The sequence below is a fragment of the Sphaerodactylus townsendi genome, linkage group LG01, assembly GCF_021028975.2.
Source record: "Sphaerodactylus townsendi isolate TG3544 linkage group LG01, MPM_Stown_v2.3, whole genome shotgun sequence".
Classification (NCBI taxonomy): Eukaryota; Metazoa; Chordata; class Lepidosauria; order Squamata; family Sphaerodactylidae; genus Sphaerodactylus; species Sphaerodactylus townsendi.
The window spans coordinates 19083537-19107458 of NC_059425.1; the positions used below are offsets into that span (position 1 = coordinate 19083537).

At 47.6% G+C, this 23922-nt stretch overlaps 1 protein-coding gene across 1 annotated transcript in view; it reads right to left on the minus strand.

Annotated features, from left to right (window-relative positions):
• Positions 1–438: 438 nt before the first annotated feature.
• Positions 439–23922, minus strand: part of NXF1 (nuclear RNA export factor 1) — a 28800-nt gene continuing 5316 nt past the window's right edge. The window contains exons 3-21 of the mRNA XM_048512433.1: positions 23549–23696; positions 22114–22197; positions 20835–20939; positions 20522–20602; positions 19496–19565; positions 18401–18489; positions 17477–17584; positions 17267–17376; positions 14405–14441; positions 14234–14305; positions 13990–14045; positions 12589–12696; positions 10196–10254; positions 6099–6214; positions 4457–4499; positions 4263–4335; positions 1821–2003; positions 1642–1702; positions 439–1276 (exon numbers count right to left, since the gene is read on the minus strand). Coding sequence (XP_048368390.1) covers positions 1238–1276; positions 1642–1702; positions 1821–2003; positions 4263–4335; positions 4457–4499; positions 6099–6214; positions 10196–10254; positions 12589–12696; positions 13990–14045; positions 14234–14305; positions 14405–14441; positions 17267–17376; positions 17477–17584; positions 18401–18489; positions 19496–19565; positions 20522–20602; positions 20835–20939; positions 22114–22197; positions 23549–23696 — 1642 coding nt within the window. The 3' untranslated portion in view covers positions 439–1237. The remainder of the gene's footprint in view (positions 1277–1641; positions 1703–1820; positions 2004–4262; positions 4336–4456; positions 4500–6098; positions 6215–10195; positions 10255–12588; positions 12697–13989; positions 14046–14233; positions 14306–14404; positions 14442–17266; positions 17377–17476; positions 17585–18400; positions 18490–19495; positions 19566–20521; positions 20603–20834; positions 20940–22113; positions 22198–23548; positions 23697–23922) is intronic.

Here is a 23922-nt window from a genome sequence, read left to right on the forward strand (position 1 = left end):
ATACTCATAACGAACTGCAAATGTTGAGGTATACCTCTTGGCGGGAGATTAACTGTCTAATCTAGGACAGATAACTAAAAGCCTAGGGCAGTGGTGGCAAACCTATGGCACTCCAGATGTTCAAGGGCTACAATTCCCATCAGCCCCTGCCAGCATGGCAACTGGCCATGCTGGCAGGGGCTGATGGGAATTGTAGTCCATGATCACCTGGAGTGCCATAGGTTCGCCACCACGGGCCTAGGGAGTCTTAAACAGATTCCTATATCTAAATTGAACCCGACCAGAGTCATCTGGAACAGTATGTTAATTTGTACTAGAGTTGGCAGAAACTGGAGTTTCATGTTGGGAGTGACAGCTCCATAGGGCCTGAAATCTACAGTCACGGGGGAAGTGGGTAGGTTTCTGTTTCTCGTTTGGAACATTAGAAGACACACACAGTTTTAAGAATAGATTTTACTAAACACATTTGCTTGAAAGAACTACAGGCAGAGGAGGAACACAGAACCCGCACCTTGCTGAGCATGCAGCCCATCCTTCCTGTCTTTTAAGTGTTAAGCAACAACGGAAGCCCAAGAACACCAAAGAGGAAGGTGACACCGTTGTAGGCGTTATGCTTTGGAGGACTCGCTTTTGGAGGTCTGGGCATGGCCTGGTTCCTAAACCCACAGGGGGGAAGCCACTGTCCATGGAAATATCAGCAGTCTAGCATAAGGGCACTGGGGGCCTTGCCTCTACCCAATACACAAAAGATTCTAGTCTCAGAGGGCAGGGGGAGCTCCGAAACACTCGAGCCATGACCTGTTGACCCCTTGTTACCCTGGGGCATACAAAACATTACTCTTGAGACAACTGCAGCAGAAAAAGGAGCAGATAAAGAGTACACTAAAAATATACCAGGTATCCAAATTAAAATGGAGAAAAGAAACACAGATGGGGGGCCATCCATAATTTGGCATCCAAATGATGCACACGGGGCAGCTCAGTCCTCTAAAACGGCAGTCTATACAGTACTGTTCCCATCGTCTTTTGTCACCAGAGGTACCAGATGCTGCCACTTCGAGTGCTCATCACAGCCTGTGCCTCCAACTCTATTGAAGAACAGCCTCGGCGTTCACAGTTGCAAAAGGGAGGGAGTCTCTTAATTTACACAGTGTAACTCATTTATTTACAAAAACAACTCTCCAAAAGATAAAACGCAGTTTCCCTAAGTTTTGGTCAAGGTGGTGGGGGCCGATGCTCAGTTGAGGAAAGCCACTTCCGGGATCTTCCCCTGAGCCTGTCAAAGAGAACAAAACAAAATATCAAGGCTTTCATCTTCATAGCATGCAAAAAAAGCTCCAGGTAGAATCCCAAAGCCTGACTTTAAGGCAACGTTTTATCTCCGCCTCTTAAAAAAGGGCTGTGATTCTCAGAAGTTTTATTTTTAAGATGCTTGGTTGAGGCTTATGCATACAGCAGTTAGAGCTTAATGCTGGCGGTAGTGGAGAGGTTCCCCAGTGTACCCTCAGCACAGCATCCTCAGACTCTGTATCCTGCCCCACTAAAGTCAAACACTGAGTGAGCACACTGGCCCACAAACAAGGTAACTGTGGTCCACAGTCAGCTGTAGAGGGGCTGGCAGATCAGCTCCAGGACACTCACCTTGAGTTGGGTGAACACACCAGCAGCATGTGTGTAGTCCCAACCATTGTCTGAGAGGCACCTGTGGACAGAGAGGGCGAGAGGTCAACACAGCAGTGAGAGAGAGGCCTAAGCAGGGAGAGGGCTTGTGTTCCATTTTGTAGCATTATCCACCCCCCCCCCTTTCCAGCAAGACTTACTTCTGAGACCACTCCAGGTTCATGCCAGATTGCAGTGAGAAAGCCTGCAGCATTTCCTGCTGCTCTGCGGAGAGGGTCGGCACGGGGCTGGAAGAGGGGGTGGGCGCTGGCATGTCAAAGGCCTTGCGCAGTTCCTCCTCATTGGCCTTGCGAATGAACAGCTCGTCGTTAATAACGCACAGCCTGTACGCAAGAGGAGACTCGGGATTACCACTGAGAAAGGTGCCAGCTGATGCTCTGCTTTGGCGGACTGGTCAGAGCGGAAGGCAGAAGGCAAACAAGGGGAAGGTCTGCCAGCTCCCTTTGCATCCCAAAGCTTCGCCCCCGAGCACAGTTGAATGCTCTACACAGGGTCTGCAACCTGCGGCTCTCCAGATGTTCACGAACTACAATTCCCATCAGCCCCTGCCAGCAAGGCCAATACCCCTGCTCTACCAGGAAGAGAAGCTACTCAAAATGCTAGCCTCGCCTTCTCCAAAGAGAAAGGGCTGCTGGGAAGAAGATGGCTCTAAGACTGTAAGAATTTAAAGATGTGTTAAGCCCATGCTGTAGAGGGAGGGGGCTCAAACCCCAGGGAAGCAGCTACACAGTGCTCCTTGCTGTCAGGCCTGGCTCACGCTGGGGCATGGCATCACAGGGATGGAGCCAAGGTCGCACCTATACTTACTGCTATTTGTTGGCTGAGGGCATTTCTGTTGTTCTAGGGCAGGGGTGTCCAACTTTGGGGCTTCAGAGGTTTATGGACTACAACTCCCATCAACCCCTGTATTGGCCATGCCAGCTGGGGCTGATGGGAATTGCAGTCCACAAACCTCTGAAGCCCCAGAGCTGGACACCCCTGTTCGATGGGTTGCTTGTAACTAGTGAAGTATGCAAGCCTTCCCCCTCCAAGAGGGCCCTGATCTCATACATGCGCTCAGCATCGTTCTCGTAGTTATCTTCCATCATAGGATCCCACTTGCACTAGGACAGTGGTTCTCAACCTTCCTAACGCCACGACCCTTTAATACAGTTCCCCATGTTGTGGTGACCCCCAACCCTAACATTTATCCATTTTACAGATGAGGACACTGATGCAGAGAGTCTTAGGCGACCCCTGTGAAAGGGTTGTTCAACGCCCAAAGGGGTCCGGACCCCCAGGTTGAGAACCACTGCACTAGGAAATAAGGGATCAAACATATCTAGTCTGCCCATTCTTTGCACTGAAATGTAATTGGAATAGTAGAATAAATTAAAGCGGCCATCTCAAGTCCCATCTTTAGGACTGAGTGGGAAGCTTTCTGTATATCAGGAACAGACCGATTTCAGGCTTGTTGTACGATCCACTCATCCTTAACCGAAATCTCTGTGGTCCATCCATGTGTTGTAAAGTTACAAAACAAAAGCGCACACTCAGGCTCCCGTGAGGGTTTCGTTATCGGTAAGAGATATGGAGTCTGCCCTGTTGCTTAAGAATATAGCTGGTGCCTTGTGGAATCAAGCCAAGTTCATTTAACCAGACATTATCTGCCTGAATTCCAGCAACAAGCTGGCTCAGAAGAAATGGGCCAAGATTCCCTTCTGCCCCTGTATAGGTGAAGAAATCAGGACAGTCAAATGAGTTTCTTCTGCAGGAATTAAAAGACAGGCTGAAGAGGCTGGTGTAGGCAAAGAGGACTCTCTCATGTGACCATCAAGACTTGAGGAAGTCCGACTCGCCCAGTTCTCGACAGTCAGGCAGAACAGTCCTTTCTGCTCACCAACATCCCACCCTCTACAACAGGGGTCCCCAAACTTTTTAAACAGGGGGCCAGTTCACTGTCCCTCAGACTGTTGGAGGGCCGGACTAAAAAAAACTATGAACAAATTCCTATGCACAAATGATTGTAAAATGTTTGATTTCACCTTTCAGCCTTTCTGTCATGGTCTATTTTTAGAACAGTGACCAAAATATGTCAAGTACAGGGTGGGCTCCAAATATTGTTGGGGAGGCTGTGGAATACCTTCCCCTGTAAAAAAAGCAGAACTTTCCCAATGAAGCATTCCATCTAACCCAGGATCAGGTATCTTCCTGGGTTCTTTCCTCCCTAGCAGCCAGCGAGCGATTCGCCAGCCTGGCTGATGCCAATGGGAGTGAGGCGGAACAGAAAGCCTGAGAGCAACACATGGAGTAGCTGAGAGGGAAGGGCGGAGCAGGCGTTGCCACATGTAAGGTTTCCAACTCTGGGTCAGAAAATTCATGGAGATCTGGGGGTGCCATCATGTAATTGCAATCAACAGCCGTTGGGGCCGGTTCCTCCTCTCCCTCGAGCCCCCACTGCACATGAATGGAGCCATCGCCGCCATGCCTGGCGGGCCGGATAAATGCCTTCAGGAGGCCCCCGGGCCGTAGTTTGGGGACCCCTGCTCTACAACCTCCCCTCTTCCTTGATCTGTCAATGCCCTAAAGGCCTGCTTCTTTACCCGTTGTTGGCGGCAGGCACAGCAATAAACACGCGACTGAACGCCCACATAAGGTCCCGACACTTTCCATCCACTGTGGAGAAAAGAACAACAAAAAGAGCAGAAGTGAGGGAGGGGATCTAGCAGGGTGTGCCTGGGCTGACCACGCTGCACATTGAGAATGTAGGGACAAGGGACTCCGATGACACACTCACCTTGCTTGAAGAGCCCGTTAAGCGTGAAACACAGTAGTGTGTTCTGCAAGGAAACAGAATGGTGTCAAAGACAACTGCTTTGTGAAAGCAACTTCACAGAGGTTATGTAGGATTGGCAGGCCGTCGCCTGGTAACCTGAGGGGGGGGGGGTTAGAGGCAAAGAAGTGACATTGATGCATTGCCTGACATCATTTCCACCTTACTTGTTCCACAGGCCTGTAGGTAAGGGTGGGTGTAAGGGCCAAATTACCAGAAGGCTGCCAGCCCAAAGGGGGAAGATGGTAAGTCAAGGTTCTACAGTAATGCATTTGTAAGCCAATACTATAAAGTGGAATGATTTTTTTTCTGTAACATGCCCTTCTTTTGTAGTGGCTTTGACCAGAGGTATACTGGGAGCAAATGGTGCCCGGGGCAACATCTGCTCCCATGCCCCCCTGCCCACTCCCCACCCCCACTTACGGCTGGCAGAGGAAGGTGGCAGGCCCCAGCAGCTTGGTGAGGCTGGGGCACCTCTCCATGGGAGGGGTATGGGGGCGATTTTGAGCCCCCCACATGATCTAATGGGTAGTGACTGCGGACACAGGACCACCCATGTCCCTCTGGCAGATACGCCCCTGGCCTAGGCAGCTTTTCTTTACACTGAAAACTGAGTTATTAGAAAATGGGTATTGTCAAAAGCTTTTGTGGCCAGAATCAACTGGCTGTTGTGGGTTTTCCAGGCTATGCGGCCGTGGTCTAGCAACATCTGCTCTTAACATTTCACCCACATCTATGGCTGGCATCTTCAGAGGCCTCTGCATTTGCCAGCCACATATACGGGTGAAACATTAGCAGCAAAACCCACCAGATCACAGCAACACAGCATGGACGACAACTGCCAGTATTATAGAACAGACCTCATGACACACACAATTCTAGTAAGCTTCAGAGAGCGGCCATGGAAGTCTGCAGTAAAATAAACATCTATTGAGATAATTCACTTTAGATTATCTCACTCCTGATACCAATGTTCTGCCCCTAAACCTTTCCCCCCTGCTCTAATTAAGCTGCTTACAATACTTGGTACAATGCCTTTAAAAAGCATCCTTTTCAATACTGCCTCCCTCCCCCTTCTGACTGGAATATAAAGACTCAGATCTCCATTCCGACTCTTGTCTGAGGAAGGGAGCTTTCACTGGGCGTTGTGCATTTTCTGGGCTGTGTGGCCAGGGGGTAGTAGTTTTTTCACCTAAGGTTTCACCTGCATCTCTGGCCACAGAGAGAAGCGCGCCTCTGAAGATGCCAGCCATAAATGTGGGCAAAATGTCAGCAGCAAAAACTACCGGACACAGACACCTGGCCTAGAAAACCCACAACGCTCAGTTGATTCCAGTCGTGAAAGCCTGAGACAATACACTGGTGCTTTCACTCTCAAGAGCTCAGACGCTGAAAATCTTGGTGGTCCCTAAGATGCTACTGGCTGCAGACTCAAAATGCACATATTTGATCCACTGCAGAAATACAGGGTTGTCTAGCCTAATTACCTACCAGTAATACTAAACGCCTTTCACCCTACACGGATCTTCTCTTCCCTCCTCTACATCTACTGCTGACCTTGCCTACCTCTTGCTGGAGGGATCCTGCCCAGCCAAGCCCTGCTTACCGTCTGTGCGCAGACATCCACCACAAAGGAGTTGATGTCATGCTGAGTCTTGGGTAGCTCGTTGAGAAAGGCCACAACGTTCAGCCGTGTATGCTTCAGAAGCCGGAAACGCATGGCTGGAGGGGGCGCAAGGGTAGGGAGTAAAAATGGAAGATGTTATGGAATTGGTAATTCCTGGATTTGTTCCAAGATCACATAAGCAAGTCTTGGCAACTGCTCTACTAGATTTCTTAGCTGCTCTTCATATTTTAATTCCTTCCTCATTCTTCTTCCATATCTGTGGTTCCAGAAACACTAGCCACAGTGCCCCGTTTGGGTTTAATGGCAGGTATGAGGTTGCCAACTCCAGTCTGGAAAATACTTGGGAGATTTTGAGGGTGGTACAGCCTCAGGAGGGTGGGATTTGAGGAGGGGAGGGACTTCAGTGGAGTATAATGGCATTGATTCCACCTTTCAAAACGACCGTTTTCTCCAGGGGAGGGGAGTCTGCCACCTGGATATGAGTTGCAATAGCAAGAGATCTCCAGCCACCACCTGGAGGTTGACAAGCCTAAGTAGGGAAGATTCATAAAATGAAGTAAACAAATCTGACAAAACTTATAGGGAATACTGTCATGGAAACTAGGGCCCTTTCCGCATGGGGCCAAAAACAGCAGCCCAGGGACAGAAAAACACCGATCCCTGGGGAGCTGTTCGCACAGGCAGCGCTGCTGCAATGCAGCAGCACTGTCCTGTGCGGCCCCGAGCGGCGTGAAGGTGCCACTTTCCACCTCCCTTCCCAAGGGAGGTTTTTGGAAAGCGCCGCCTTCCCATCGGTGCAGTGCTGCCGCCACTTTCCCGTCCCCCCCCCCTCCCCCACTCACCTTGTCTTCCACTCACCTTATTCCCTTAAATTAGTCTTCCCACTAGTTAAAGAGTTGTAGATTCGACTACCTGGTTAATATGTACAGACTCTGGCCAGTAAAAAAACCCATTGTTTAAGGAACATCCTTATCAGTTATTGTACTCCTTATAGATAAAAAGCTCACAACGGAAAATGCAGAAAGTCTTCTTAAATGCAGAAGTCTTTTTAATGTTCGAGCCCCCTGTGGGTCAGATATCCTGGCAGCTGGCTCATGGTCAACTCAGCCAGCCAGCCATTTCTTGGTCGGTAAATGAGTACCTAGCTCATAGCTAGGGGGTAAAGAATAGCCGGGGAAAACAATGGCAAACTACCCCACAAAAGAGGCTTGCCTATGAAATCACTGCTCCCAGTGGTACCCCAGGGTCGGACACGACTGAAGGGGAAACTTTACCTTTACCTTTTTAATGTTTCCCTAAGCCAGGGAAGAAAGATAAAGGGTATATCTTGATGCCAGTAAATTATGCAAACTGATCTCGGTGCCTCTCAGAGTCCAGACACGTTGACCCATCAACATGATCAATTTAGACTAGGGATTCCCAAAGTAGGCGGTACTGCCCCCCTGAGGCAGAGGAAACATAAAGGGGGGGCGGTAATGAATTTTGGGGGGGCAGGGGGATGGTGCAGGGTTTCCTGGGTCAGCTGGTGGGAAAAAGTTCTTGTCCTTCCATTGTGGTGACTGGTGGGTTTTAAAGGAAGAGCATTAGCACTCTTCTTGCTGGGGGGGGAGGGGGGGAGCCAAGGCAAAGGCATCTTTGTTAATTTTTTGTGCCCTGTTCACATGGTTCTCTCAAAAATACTTTCCTAACAATTACCCTGCACTGTAGGACAAAGTCAAGAGCAGAGGAAGAAAAAAAGTTTGGATTTATATCTCCCCTTTCTCTCCTGAAAGGGGCTTACAACCTCCTTTCCCTTCCCCTCCCCCTCCCCCACAACAAACACCCTGTGAGGTGGGTGGGGCTGAGAGAGCTCCGAAGAACTGTGACTAGCCCAAGGTCACCCAGCTGGCACGTGTTGGAGTGAACAAACTAATTTAGTTCACCAGATGAGCTTCCGCAGCTCAAGTGGCAGAGCGGGGAATCAAACCCGGTTTTCCAGATTAGAGAGCACCTTCTCTTAACCCCTACACCACGCTCGCTCTCAAGATGTACTTTATTGCCTTCCCAACATATTTAGTAGAGCAGGGGCTCAGTGCTGTCACCCAGCACCTTTCCCAGCAGAGAAACAGGATAGAAATGACTGAATGTGGGGACCAAAGGGTTCTCCTTTGCGTCTTGCAGCAGGATGCTGAGAACTGACATCCGTACCCCAAGCACATCCATCCCCCTTAAAACTTCAAAGACACAACTGAAGGTCAGATGCAAACTGAAGGTCAGATGCAAACATACCCTTTCATATTGCTAAAACAGCTCAATTAATTGGTTTACTTTTACTAGGGCATGTTTTATTTGTGAAATACGTACATCTATTTACAGTGTTTAGAGGCTGTTTGAATTTGCAGTAGACATAATACTAAGAGAAAGGTGTGTGTTCGGAGGTGTGTGTGTGTATGTGCGGGGGGGGGGGGGGGGGCTCGGAATGTGGCCTGGGAGCCAAGGGGGCAGCAGCCCGAAAAAGTTTGGGAACCACTGGTCCAGACTAACGCCCCTCAACAGTTTGTGTTCAAATGCTTACTTAAAGGCTCCAATAAACCTGTAGATACTTTCATTCCTGCCTGAATACATTTGTTCTCCTCCATAACTATTCTCGTTGCAGTGCTGACTCTGGGCAATGCTCTCCCAATGACAATATACGGGGTGCTACAATTTTGGGGAGAATGCACACCCAAACCTCAGAGCTCCCCAGCTGATTTAATGATCACGTTCCCCACCACAGTGCCCTATACCAGTGGTGGCGAACCTTTGGCACTCCAGATGTTATGGACTACAATTCCCATCAGCCCTTGCCAGCATGGCCAATTGGCCGTGCTGGCAGGGGCTGATGGGAATTGTAGTCCATAACATCTGGAGTGCCAAAGGTTCGCCACCACGGCCCTATACCAACACCCCAAAGAGGCCCTGGCTCTTGTCTCCCATAACTGGCACTTTGCAACCAGTATCCCCTTTGGAGACTTCCTATGAATCAACCTCAGAGGATTCAAGTGACCATCATCATCATCATCATTATTATTATTAGATTTCGTAGACCGCCTCATCCCCAAAGGGCTCTAGGCCAGTGATCCTCAACCTTCCTAATGCCGCGACCCTTTAATACATGTTGTGGTGACCCCCAACCATAATTGGTATATATAAAAAGACCGTTTTCTGATGGTCTTATGCGACCCCTGTGAAAGGGTCGTTCGACCCCCAGGTTGAGAACCACTGCTCTAGGCAGTTCACAATACAATTGCTTTAAAAACATCTAAAAACATTGAAGTTTCAGTATGCAGCATCAAGTCCAATAATAACAGTCTAACCCATGTTGGTGGCACCCGGTCTTAAGGGATGGATCTGTTGGGAGGCAGAGTGCACTGCATGGATGAAGAAACTTACCCCACCCCACCAGTAAACAGCAGCATCAACTAGCTGGAACTGAGGACAACTTGGTTAACACCCCTGCAGCTCTAAATCCAGCTACCAGGTGAAAATGGACTGATCCAAGCAAGCATCTCCTCTGCAAAGGCCAATGCAAACTGTTGGAATGGACAGTGAATCAACAGGTGTCACTGACAAAGCAGCCTTTGGGAGGGAGGAAATTGTAAAAAAAACTCAGGATGATTGGCAGGATGCGGACTAGAGGACAGTCGCTGGCCTTGTTCCCATCACGTTCCAACCAATAAAGGTCAATTCTGCTATTTTCCCCCAGGGCTCCATGTACAGGGTTGTCCATCTTCCTTCTCTACCTGAAACCGGCCCCTGTAATTCAAAGCCTTTCAGATGCTAATACTTCTTTTGAGGAACTGCCTGTGCTTCTGGCATCTTGCCAGATCCTCTCTTTAGAGCTGCCCCCCCCCTTTGAATGTATCCCCCCCCCCATGCTCAGCTGAAGACATGCCTAGAAAGAGAAGCCATGTGCTGTGCTGCTATTGTACACAACGTTCCTTCAGGCTGCACCAGAGGGGGAAAGTGTTCAGTTTGCATCCAGCACTTCCGAACAGTCTCAGTCTACACCCACTCAGTAACGCCACCCCTTTCCATAGCCATTTAAGATTACTTACAGGGATCTCTAAGTTTCTTCACGTTCCTGCTGTACTTGAAGTATTCAGACAAACTGCCCCTGTTTGAGAAGAGAAAATCTTCTTAGGGAAAGTCCAGGCTTTCTAGGAATGTATATGAAAGTAGAAGGTTTGCAGACGATTTCAAGGGTCACATCGGGCCCTCCCCACAACTCACTTCAAATCTCTGCCTGGTTCTGTGGCCTCCTCCCTTTTGACTCTTTAGCAGGCAGCTTTTATTCATGATGGCGGAGGATCAGTTTCACTTCGGCCTGCCAGCAGTTTTAAACGGCTGGTTTTAATTTGTGGTTTATGTATGTTTACGCATTTTATTGCATTTGCGCTGCAAGCTGCCTGGAGCCGGCCTGATGAACTGGTTAAGGGTGGTGCACTCTAATCTGGTGAACCAAGTTTGGTTCCTCACTCCTCCACCTGAAGCCTGCTGGGTGACCTGGGGCTAGCCCCAGTTTTTTTAGAACTGTCTCAGCCCATGCAGGGGAAGGCAATGGCAAGCCACCTGAATTCTCAACCTAACTCATATCAAAGGGTACAAAGTACGAAGATATGGAGGAAAACCTTCAGCCCCTCCAAACCAACGAGGATGTGATGTAATGGAGCAGCTCAGGAGAGGACTACCATTAAAGAGAATGTGGGGGAAGAGTCTTAAGTCCCAGCCCTAGTGAATTATGTTACCTTATTAAGAATCTTTGTTGTTGGACTTAGGTGTTATATTCTGTAATCAGCTTGCTGATTAACTAAATGGCTTTGTTTTACTAGGAACCTTTGCTATTAGAAGAAGATGACAAGGAGTTTGGATTGATACCCCACCTTTCTCTCCTGTAAGGAGACTCAAGGGGGCCTTCAAACTCATTTCCCTTCCTCTCCCCACAACAAACACCCTGTTAGATAGGTGGGGCTGAGACAGTTCCCCCTAACAATCACTCTGTTAGACAGAAGAACTGTGACTAGCTCAAGGTCACCCAGTAGGAATGTAGGAGTGGGAAATCAAACCTGGTTCTCCAGATTAGAGTCCACCTGCTCTTAACCACTACAACACGCTGGCTATTAAATTCAAGCATTCTATTTTATCGGCTTACTGACTGACGGACTTAGTTCTATTGTATTTGTAATCCACCTTGAGTGCCACATGAAACTGATTAAAATATATTTACATATGTGAACAACACCCAGCTTTCTCTGAACGTTTTAGGTAGGTTTATACCCAATCAATTCATGCGCACAGAGTACCATGCACAGCTGATGGACCTCTCCACAACTAGCAAAATCTAAGAGGAAATGGTATTGAGCAACTTAGGTGGTTCAATTTACCTAGGCAGCTATTTTCATTATAAGGCCGGTTGGGCTACTCAGACAATTAGCTATAAATGGTGCTAAAAGTAGTGTGTCAGCAATTATGCATTTCTTTTATTCTAAAGGAAACCAATGTGTTCCAGCAGCCCTCAAAGTGTTTAATGTTAAATTAAGCATATAACTACTCTATGGCATCCCCATTTGGAAAAATGCCTTCAACAAGGCTGTTGAAAGTCTTCCATTTTTCTTTGCAAAATTCTTGGTGTACCAAAATGCGTCCCCTGTGCTGCTCTATGTCTACAAACAAGCCAAAGACTTAAGAACAAAAGCATGGTTGTTAGCATTCAAGTTTTAGCTTCAGCTGCACTATGGATGCGGGCCAAATAAGTTTTACTGCAGCCATACTAGCTGATTATCAATCATGAGGGTGGTTAAGAGGGATTGAATACAAAATCCAACAAATAGGAATTTCATTAGATTCCCCCAGCTGAAAAATCTGCGTTGGACATAATCAAATGTAGACTGCTAGACAATGAATTTCAAGAACTTGGCTGTCAAGCCAGAAACAGTGTCTGTGTGAGTCTGTAGAGGTCGCAGTGCACACAGAGTACCACTGGTGACTTGTCTTTCCCACCTGACTGACCCACGACAACGCAGGGCATACACACTAGCAAGACTCAACGTGCTGTCCAATGTGGTATATGGGAGATTCTAGAAAACACCACTCACAGTAAATTATGCCCCTGTGGCCAGGATTAGGTGGAATCTGTTACAAATGTCCCTCTGCACGGCCCCTTTTATCAGATAATACAATCCAAGCTTATTAAGCCATTATTTGTTAGTAGAAAGTGGCGATCAGACAGGATCATGGTAGCCTTCCTTACGACTGCTCAGAATACGGATATAAAAAACAGCCTCTGAGGCACACACTGAAGAACTCTGAACATTTTGGCCAGGGGACACAGATTATCCTTATCATTTTTATATGGATCCTATGGTGCAATGCCAAAAAACAGTTTGTCGCACTGTGAAGCAGGCTTCTGCCACCCCAGTGCGAAAGATTAAAACTAGGGACATCAGCTTACCGGGAAGGATTGTACTTTATGGCGGGAATGCTCAGGGAGCAACAGGCTCCATCGTGGTAGGCGTTCAATAACGCTTGCCGGTCCCCCGAGTCATAGATAGTGAAGTATCTGTGAGGAAACTCAAATGTTACTGAGAAAAATAGGATAGAAAAGATACCTGTGCTATAAGCCTATTTCTCTATGAGGGAATAAGGTCGTATTACCCCAGACTGCAGATGATGGTTCATGCAGCGGAATGCTTCCACACCCAGGGGGGCGGGGGAAGAAACCTGTGCATTAAGGTCTAGAATATCAGGGAGAAGGGCATGCTTGAACCCTCCCTGCTCTAAAATGTAATGTTCAAGATCACTCCTCCTCCACGGGTATGTTCAACCACACGAGCTCCTCGCAAGCAATCTGAAGCGGTCCAGTCCAGAAAAGTTTACCATCCTTGGTGAGAATAAAACCAACCAAGGCTGTCCTCTCCAATCCCAGCAGAATGATACTGGAAAGACCGATTTCTGGATATAACCATTCATTCCCCCTTCCTTCTCTGCACCCTGGTGGGACGAAGTTTCATAGGAACCAATCACGTGTCGAAGAGAGAGGACCAAGAGTTCACTGTCCGATACTGGACGATGTTTGCAGAGCACGTAACTCCAGGCAATTTGGAAGAGGCAGCTGAGCGAGGCACCTCCAGGTAAAGGCCAAATGCCCAAGGGTTTGCAGCCAAAATGACTTTGGTTGAACTCAGAAGAGAATTTTCCTCCCTGGGCCTCAAATAAACCTCCTCGGTAGGTCTTCCCAAAACAGATTTTACTGGGATGCTGCTCTGTTCCAGCTGGGAACCATCTCTTTTTCTCTATGAAGTTCAAACTTAAGACCCAAAGTCGTTCCCTTCTTCCTTTCTCCCTCAACATCCTTCCCTGACCCTAGGAAATGTCACCGCCCAGCAGCAGAGCATATTTTTGCATGCAACGAGGCTGTAACTGGTAGAAGGCCTGTAAAAGACCTCTAGCCTGAAACCTTGGATAGCTGCGGTCAGCCAAAACAGATCCCATTGAGTTACAGGGACCGATGCCCAATGCAGCATGAGGAATCCTCATATGTCACAGAGGGAAGGGTTGTGACTTAGCGACACACTCAGCAAGCAGAACATCCCAAGTTCAAGCTTGGGCATTTTCAATTTAAACGTGACCCCTGGTAGCTGGAGTTGGGAAAGACTACTCTCTGCAAGATACTCTAGAGAGCCACTGGCAATCAGAGAAGATAAATGCTGAGTCAAAAACAGTACAAGATCTCTTAACATTTTTAAATGACTGTGAGCTTGAGCAAGGACTGTGCGTCCCCCACCCCCGCAAGTATTTATAGCACCACGTTACTCGCTAAACACTATTAACGAAGCAACAACTCAATACGTACTGCTGCAGAAATCGGAGAATCAGTACCTTCAAGTCATCCGAAGGAAAATAACTGCCCTGGACAAGACAAGGATGATACCTGTTAGACGTGCTCACGTTAATAAAGAAGGGCTATAGCAGGGCTCTTGGCAAGCAACCTTCCAACTCCCAGCCGGGTGATTAAAAACCAAAGCTCAAAAGACAGTGAACTGGCCACGAGTTGCCCTTTTCCCAGCCACCTTCTAGAGTCTTAGACGGTTCTGTACCTTGGAGGCAGGCAGAGAAGTAGGAGGTGCTTCCACATCAAAGGAGATGGGAGGGGGCAGTTCATGACCATCCTGTAGAGGGGAGAGGCAGAGGAACAAGGGAAGAGTGATGTCAAATGTAAGGAGATGAGCCCAGACTGCGCGCTCCGCCAAAAAGAGTCGACAACTCACCAGCCTCAGCAGCTTCGGAAACCGTTCCCGGACAGTGCTGTCAGAAGACAGTGGACAAGAGTGAGTGAAGCAGTTTTATGGCATGGGGGGGTCGCCCCCCACCCCCCCACCTGGCTTGATGGGCCCTCTCTTCCCCGGTCATCCTCTCAGCCCCCTTTCAGCTATGTTCCCTGCATGGCCTCCACCCTCTCCACCCGCTTGTACCTCCTGTCAATGAAGGGCATTTCCCCCCTTTAAAGCTAGGAAGGGAATGTTTTTAATGAGACCTTTCAACTATGCTCCAATGATAGGGTGTCAAAAATTATTACTCTGGACCAGCCAGATGGAAGCCCTCGTTTCTACTGAATTACCACCCAGGTAACAGAGGGCAAGCAGCCTCAATAGCCATGAGGAGCCCACTGGGAAGTTAAGCAGAGTCAACCATGGTTTGTTCCTGAATGGGAGACTACGAAGAAAGACAGGAATGGATATGCAGAAGAAGGCAATAGTAAACCACCTCTGCTTCTCTCTTGCCTTGAAAACCCCTTGAGCTTGGGCTTGCCATGAGTCAGTTACGATTTGATGGCACAATTACTATCACAGAGGCCACGTTATCTCGCAGCTCCTAAGATCAGTCACCTGAGTTCTGCGAGGGACAGGAAATTATTTTAATCCGCTTTTCTTTGCGCTAAGCGTAGAGAAACACCACACAGTGTTACAAAATGTTGGCATTACTCACCAGACTCGCTAATGAAACCCCAACAAAAGGCTGTCAATTTGAATTGTTCTTGGGAAGCCTAAGAAACTTACAGGCACAGGCATTTCAAACAAGGCCCAGAAAGTGTGCGCGCAAAACCCCGCAATGTTATCGCATAGCTGTGCAGGTAACTGTTTCCTCTTTGGGTATTAGCTATGCAAGCAACACTACAGAACAGAGTCAGTTAGAAAGTCTGATCATAAAGATCAGATAACTTTTACAATCAGTGCTAAAAGAGCTGCGGGACCTCTTTTGTTTCCATTTCCTCATATAATACAATTTGACTCAAATTACCACTCCTGGGGAACAATGAGGTCAATGTTCCTTTAAGGAAACATGCAGCTCTAGGCTCTGTGGAAGTCTGTCAGGATGAAGACTTAATTTCACCCCGATAAAGAGGTCACGGACAGTGCTGACCGTTCCAAGCATTCAGCAGGTTAATAGGCCTCTGTTTTGAATATAAGTCTTCAATAAATATAAGTCTTCAATAAAGCCCTGGTTTTTTCCCACGGTAGTTTTACACATGCACGTGGGTGTGAGCTGCAGAAGACCACACTGCTGAAGGGTATCCTCTGCTGTGCACTACACTTACCTGAACTTGTACTCACCCATACAGCTCATTTTATAGGAGAGGTGCTCCACAGAGACAAGAGGACATGGGCGGGGAATAGGAAGTAGGGGGAGAGGACAAGGATTCCCACTGGTCGTGGAGATGCCTGGGCCAACCAACATCCTGGTACTCAACTTAAAACAGGTTGGGGAGGGTTCCTGCATCAAGGCCCAACTCTAATTAATGACTGCAGAAGACAGTGGGAGGGGGGATGTTAAGAAGCAAGGGATGCAACAGACAAAGGAAACGAAGAAAAAGTACCTGGAAGCTCCTCCCTACAGATGCACAGCCTCACCCAGTCTTGGTGACACCCCTACTTCTCCCACCCCCTGGATGCCTGCCTTATGGCCACAAGACTCCAAGACAAATGTTTTCCCACTTGCAAGGAGCATGAGAAGGATCCTCCTTACAAAGACTGATCGGCTCCAATCGGCTGCTACTCTGCCCCAGAGTCAGCACCGTCACCGCCCTTGTAATTGAGCAGCCCAGAAATTAGCATTGAGGCTGTCCAAGGATAAGCGTGTAAACAAGGCAGCTGTCCTGTGTCTGCCTATTTCCCTGGAGGTGGGGGAAGGGCTGGTTTGGCCACTATTTGACTGTGCCTGTCTTAGGTTGTTCCTCCCACGAGGAAGCTTACCCGTCTTTGGCGAACCAGCCGTCTGCGTGAACCAAACACAGCAGGGCTGCCCCAGCATTCGGCAGCTCGCATTCAACTCCAGCTTCATATCAACACATCACGTGCCCCAGAACAAACTTAGTGCTTCTTGGAACGGAACAGGGAGCTCTCACCATAAATGCGAAAGGCAAGGCCTACAACAAGGTAATGTGGTGGGGGTAGGAGATGCAGGAAGTGGCTGGACAGAATGGAAAAGGCTGTGCATTGTAAGGTCTTGGAGTCCAGAAGGAGCTATAAACAAAGTGAAGTGTGGGGGGAGTGGACAGTGGAAGGAAGAGGCAAGAGGTCCTTTGAGGATGATGAACCTGAGTAGTACAGCTAGGCTCAAGTCCAGCAGCACCTTCTAGACCAACACATTTTTCAGGGCACGAGCTTTCAAGAGTCTAAAGCTCCCTTCACAAGGCAGAAGTAGTGAGACTGTGCAAGAAAGGGAAGCAAGACTGGGGGGAACACAGGAGATCCCCTGAAAAGCAAACTTTGGCTGTTAACTTCATAATGTTAATTTGGGGCAGTGGGTGGCGAGAGGGTTGGGCAGCGCTCCGATCTAGCTGAAATAAAAATCATAGTCACAGGCATCACAACCAGGATTCAGGAATGCTACAAGTCTAGAGGGAGACTTGGCCATGGCCGATGTAGACTATGCTACAGGCAGAGGTGGAGTAAATCGACCAGGCAGCACCAGGTGGGTAAAATCTCCACAAGAAGCAGGCTCACCTCCACAGAGCCCTATTTGCCCCATGGGCAAACGTGGGGCCAAATCGATGCACATGGGAATGGGAGGGCAAGATGGAGGGGTGCCCTGCCACAGCCAGTCAGGGCCACCCCAGGACTGTTCCTCACCTGATGTAGGTGGACTGGTCCGCGAAGCCATCGCACAGTGGGTTGCCATCCAGCCACAGTTCCTCCAGCTTTAATCCTTTCAATCTGTCCAGGTCACGTTCCGCCTTCAACTGAAGGCAGTTGGAAGAGGGGGGGGAAACACCACAGGGTCAGAAGACAGATTCTGAGAACAGAGGACCAGGCTGAAGACAAGTGAGCATCTGTTTCTACCTGGTTGCTGGACAAATTGAGGATTTTCAGATTGGGAGCCTTCTGGCAAAGATCAGCCATGTCATCCAGCCGGTAGAGCTTGTTGTAGCTGAGATTCAAAGAGAGAAGCTGCAAGGACGCAGATGCACAAAGTGAGGTGGGAGTTCAAAGAAAAGATGCTATGTTTCTTTCAAACAAGGCACGGACCAGAAGCACAAAAGCAGGCAAATTTTAAATGTCTCCACACAGGACACAACATCAAAAAAACCCCCCAAAATTCAATGTGACAGTGCCCCACCACTCAATCACTCTACACGGTGCCTAGACAGTCTCAGGCAAAGAACTGTTTTCCACCTGTCTCAAAGTCACTATGCTGATGGCCCGCCCTACAGAGGTGGTGGACACTGCAGCCCTATATAAATGCAACATATTGTCCCCATATATCTGTGGTGGCGAACCTATGGCACTCCAGATGTTCATGGACTACAATTCCCATCATCCCCTTCCAGCATGGCCAACTGTGACCTTCAGACAAGTTTTCAAATCACAACCTCTCAATTTGGCTTCACAAAGCACTACTGATAACACTTTTGCTCTGAAGGTAGACAGAGGAGAAAGAGCAAGATTGCTGGTTTGCCAGGACCATGAGTGCGAAAACTAGCGGGATGAGGACAGAAAGCTCCACAAAGACCGCCAGTTTTCAGCTTAGTCAATTCAGCAGACCTTTCTTGGAAGCTATTTCATTTTATCCATTTTGCACAGGGACTGGTGCATCAGTAAACGCTTCTTTGCTGCCGACTCTGTAAAAGAGCGTCTGCCTACATGAGATCTCCAAACAGAGTCAAGAAGGCCATCAGTGAAATCCACAACGCATTCTCGGAAGTCCGTGCAACTGAGCACACTGGAAACAGAGGGTCTGAAGCAGAGGGGGCAAAGGCTGCTGACCTCGGGGATGTTCTCCTCAATGATGCGAAGCACATTCAACATGCAGTTTCGGCGGTTCAACACCACATCGATGTTTTGTGCCACCAGATCTGAGGAATTTAAAAACAAACCAGGTATCATCAATCTCATCTGCTCCTAGTAGGACTCCTTGGAAACCCAACCCTTGGTTACTCATTTTTCCTTCCCTTGCAGTTGCAATTATTATTTTTCTTTGTGTATGGCAGAGGTGGGATCCAACCAGTTCTCACCACTTCTAGAAAAGTGGTTACTAATTTTTTCTGAGTGTCGAGAAGGGGTTACTAAAGCAACCTCCCTGCCCAATAGAGACTGGAGGTGCGTGTGTGCGGCGGCACCACTATTTGAATCCCACCACCATCAGAACCTGTTATTAAATTTTTGGATCCCACCACTGATGTATGGTATGTAGAATTTTTTTTTAAATTTGTTCTTCAAAATCTCTGCAAATTCCAAAGAACACCCAAGGACACAAATTCACCAAATTACAGTAATTCCACAAAGTCTCCCAGTTTCCTCTGCACCAAATACTAACCCTTAAACCCTAAAAACGATTTTTCGGCACTTGGTCATTAAGCATCAAAATAAAATTAAATCTTTTGCCTCTTTACTGATAAACTTATTTTTCTCTAATTATCCTCATTTTAACAGCCCTTAACCTTCAAGCTCACCATCATCAATTTTTTTCCTATCTTGCATAATTACTCTACCATGGTCCATGGACTTAATTAAGTTATTTTATTTGAGTAGCAAAGTTAACCTGGCCATCTCTGCCAGCTCTAATACCTTCACCCACTATTGTTCAATTGTATAGTTGGAGTTTTCCATCTCTGCACATACAGTATTCTTGATGCTATTGTCATATACAAAACCAAAATTCCATGTTTGCTTTCCAGAGACTTGCAGCTGCAATTACGCGGTTGCAACCTCTGCTGGACAAACAACCCAGATTCTGAGGACTGTGTACACTGCACACTTGCTGATATTGATTTTGAATTGCTTAAGTGGAGGCGGGGAAGCAAAGAACTTCGTTTTTCAGAAGGAAAGCTGTGAAGAGAAGAAGTAGCGGAATCCATCTACCTGGATCTGTGCGAAGGCTCTTCAGGTCCAAGGCTTGTTGTGAACCATCATATCTCTTACTCATACATTGCTGGGAACAAAAGAAAGTTCTATGAGGCGTACACTTGAGCAAGCAGGGGAAGTGGAAAAAAAGTCTGGCTTTCCTTCCCTCTGCCCTGATCTGACTAAATACCTTACCCAAGCTACTTTAAATGTACACCTGAATTTCTTATGAACTAAACAAATGAAAGATTGCTAGCACTGTCTAAATCTGAGGCCTTTTATCATTCTCCCATTCCCAACTGGCCTTGTGGACTTCCTCAACACTTATTTCACTTCCTGCAGCAGTCAGATGAACACATGAAGCTGCTTTCTGTCCATTTGGCCCATTTAATGAGTCTATATTGACTCTTTCGTCTGGCAACAGGTCCCCAGGGTCTCAGAGAAAGGGGAATCAACATCAGCTATTAAAAGCACACGGATTTCACTTGCACTAAAGAGTTGATATTAGATACTGGTTAGCATTGGGGCTTAATTCAAAATGCCTACATGTTATGGGACCAGGGTATTTGAATGACCACCTACCCTTATCTCAATCTGCCCCGTTGTTGCCCTCATCATTGGAAGCTCTACTCTATAGGCCACCATTGTCTCAAATATGGCCACAGACCAAGATTTCTGTCTACCCTGAGAAGCAGAGAAAGTAACATAGAAAGACAGTGACCCCTGCCACTTTCTGAGAAGAGGAGTTGGATTTATACCCCCCTTCTCTCCTGTAAGGAGACTCAAAGGGGCTGACAATCTCCTTTCCCTCCCCCCACGACAAACATCCTGTGAGGTTGGTGGGGCTGAGAGAGCTCCAAGAAGCTGTGACTAGCCCAAGGTCACCCAGCTGGCATGTGCTGGATTGCACAGGCTAATTTAGTTCCCCAGATCAGCCTCCACAGCTCAAGTGGCAGAGTGGGGAATCAATCCCGGTTTTCCAGATTAGAGTGCACCTGCTCTTAACCACTACACCACACAGATGCTTTGGTATGGTTTACTCACTGTCAAGTGTTCGAGCTCTTCTGGTTTCAGATCGTGCTGGACAGTTGGCGGTCGGTTGCATGGATATACGATTAGCTGCACCTGGAAAAGAGGTCAGTTCAAACTTGGCGGGGGGAGGGACGAGGATAGGTGTTTGCCTCAGGCCAAGTCAGCAAGGAGTGCTTAGCTTAGCCTGTGGCCAGTATCTTGCTCTGAAGGCAAATGAGGACAACATCTAGGTACAAATGATGACATGCCCTCATTTGTTCTGGAACAAATACTCCCTCAAACACCCCCCTTCTGTAATCGTCAGGCAGGGCAGGAGTGTCCAAACCTTGTAGCCGTCTGAGTCGACGATTTTCCGAGACACATGCCTGAGGGCATTGGCAGCAGCACTATCGTCAACGTAAAACACAATTCGATTGTTGGCATAGTGAACCTGTGGGAAGAAAGCAGCATGTGTGAGATATGAGCCCTCCGGGGACAGGGCGGGATATTAATCCAATAAGGTAAATAAATATTTTTTTAAATGAAGCTGATGGTTGAGAACTGCATACAAACCCGAGTAGAACTTGCAATGGCTCTGAAATTGTAAGATGGCCAAGTACAGCTTACCATAACTAATAATTTGCCCAATGCAAACATTCGCTGCTGATTCCACCCCCAGCACCTACCACATACATATCTTTGTGAAAACATGGGCTTCACTAAGCTACCTGGATGACAAGCAGAATAAAAATGCAACAGATATGTAAAACGGACAGTTATTTTCTAGACTTTTGAGAAGCAGAATCCACTCCGATTTATTTACTGAAATATTTATACCCACTTTTCCCACTGTCCACGGTGACTCCAGGTGGTTTACAAAACAGTGCGGCCCAAAATACTATGCTGGCAGCAGGAAAAGAGACATTGGACTTCAATGCCCCTTTATACAAAGAGGCTTTACAATATCTCTCAATCTGGGCCCAGTCTAGCAGAGGCTATTCCAGAAGGCTAGCTCTACAGCCAGAATGACCACCTTCAAGCTACCAGTGATTAAAATCAGAGGAACATAATCAATAAATGTAAGCTCCCAAGAGCAACAAACAGACACCATTAGCCAATCAGTTGCCAGGGAACACAGGAAGAATGCTGCTGCTATTGTCCTGTCTGCAGGTTACGTAGGGAGAAACGGTTGGCCACTGTGCTGGACTGGACAGGCCTTGGGTTCCATCTAGCATGGCTCTTATGCTATGTTTATGTTTCTCTGAATTGTGAAACAACCTGGCTCACAATACCTCAGAGCATCCCAAGCAGCAAGCAAGAGTGCAGAGACGAGACTGTACTTCCCAGGTAATGATGTTTCAGGGATTTTCTTGTACTTCTCAGCTACAGCAAACTCTGGTGCACTTTTACCCCCTTACTCAGGATGACATTACCACCAACGTTAACTGCCCCATGGGGACTGGAGTGGAATCAGTGTTATATGAAGCCTGACTCACTGGGCACAGAGTGGTGGATACATATAACACGCTTCCCGGTTCAGTTGTGTACCTCTCAGTTTGGTTATTAATGTGCCAGACCGTCACTCTAAAGCAGCAAAGAAGGTAACTAGTCTCTGCCTCTCTTACCTCCAAAGGAATGAAGGGAACAGTGCACACACTCTGAAGGGTGGTAAAAAGCCATCCCTTTTCATATTTCCACCCATAGGGAATCTGAGAAGAGAACACAGAAGCAGTCAAAGCAACAGTACAACAAACGTTGGAAGAGCAGTACTGCCTAATCCAGAGGACACTAGGGCAATGGGGAGGGTTGGGTCTTCGTCCCCCTTCTCTAATTAAGAAGGCATCCGTTCTGTGGCTTTGAGGGCAGAAATGCTATGACTCAGCTAGAGAAAGGGGAAGAGGACAGGTTTCTCTCACTTCCCCCGCCTCTGGCTTTTAAAATGGTATGGTTAAATGAAACAGGCAAAGGGAGGGAACTCCAAGCAGGCACAATGGTCAAAATGTCACAGGCATACAGGTACGGTAGGGTGCTGCAAAGCTGGACGCAATGCTGCTTCATTCCACTTAGAGGTGGAAAGCAGTCCCTTAGGTTTCTGATATTTTGTAATCTGCTATCCCCCCTAGCACGGGATCACCAGGGACTGCAGGAGCTATCCTGCAGACAGCTACTGGAAGGTTACTGTATGAGTAGAAAGCATGGAGTTTTTTCTCAAACCATTTTCCAAAACATCTCAACTTAAATGCAAAAAAGGAGAGGAGGGGGAATTCTTTTCTATTTTAACACATATTTGAGTTTCAAATTATTCTCGTAAACAACTGAGGGTTAGCACGTTAAATACAAAACTCTTGGTTACCTTTGCATAGCAGAGCACAATAAATATTAGATATTTTCAAAGATCTGACTGTTTTAGCTGATGCATGAATTTCAGCCAAGTTGACCGCTATCGTTCCTGGCTACAAATGCTTCCCCACCCCCACTATTCTCTTTCTTAGTTTCCCGTTGTCTCCCCTTGTTCTACTGAAATATTCCACTCTTTTGTTCTAGAACACTTTGCTACCTGTGGCTTGCATTTTTCAAGCTTCTCCCAGCGTGGTGCAGTGGTTAAGACAGGTGCACTCTAATCTGGAGAACCGGGTTGGATTCCCTGCTCTGCCACTGGAGCTGTGGAGGCTTATCTGGTGAACCAGATTAGCTTGTGCACTCCAACACATGCCAGCTGGGTGACCTTGGCCTAGTCACAGTTCTTTGGAGCTCTCTCATCCCCACCCACCTCACAGGGTGTTTGTTGTGAGGGAGGAAGGAGTTTGTAAGCCCCTTTGAGTCTCCTTACAGGAGTTAAAGGGGGGATATAAATCCAACTCTTCTTCTTCGCTGGTCTTAATTTGTCTAGAGCTCTGTATTATTCTAGGATCTGAGCAGCCAGCACCAGGCAGTGGCTCCTAGCAACAGAGTTGTAAGCTCAGCCTAATGTAAACAGAAGAGCATTTTTGCCTACAGCAGTCAGAGGCACTTCTGACTGCCCAGTTCTTGCCTTCACAACCATTTTCCCAGGAGACTTACCGTAATTTTGAACCAGGTGGTCCTGGAGGCACAGCCGATGGGAAAAGACTGCTCTGAGACACCCAGATTTTTTCGCACTGTGAGGTTTATATTGCTCAGGCCACCCCGCTCCCGATCTGGTCTGTTTGGCCGGTGCCCGTATGGTGTACTGAGAAGTAGAAAACTAGTTTTTAGCAAAGCAAGTGTGAGCTGACACATCAAATAATGCTGAATCAGAATGTGGGAGGCTCTCTGCCTTGCCGTTAATTCTCTTAACTTACCCCACAGAATGATAACCCCAGATGGGTAGCTGCATTAGTCTGAAGCAGCAAAATTAAAACATTAGCTCAAAATTTTTGAAAGCTTATGCTGGAATAAATTTAGTTAGCCTTTAA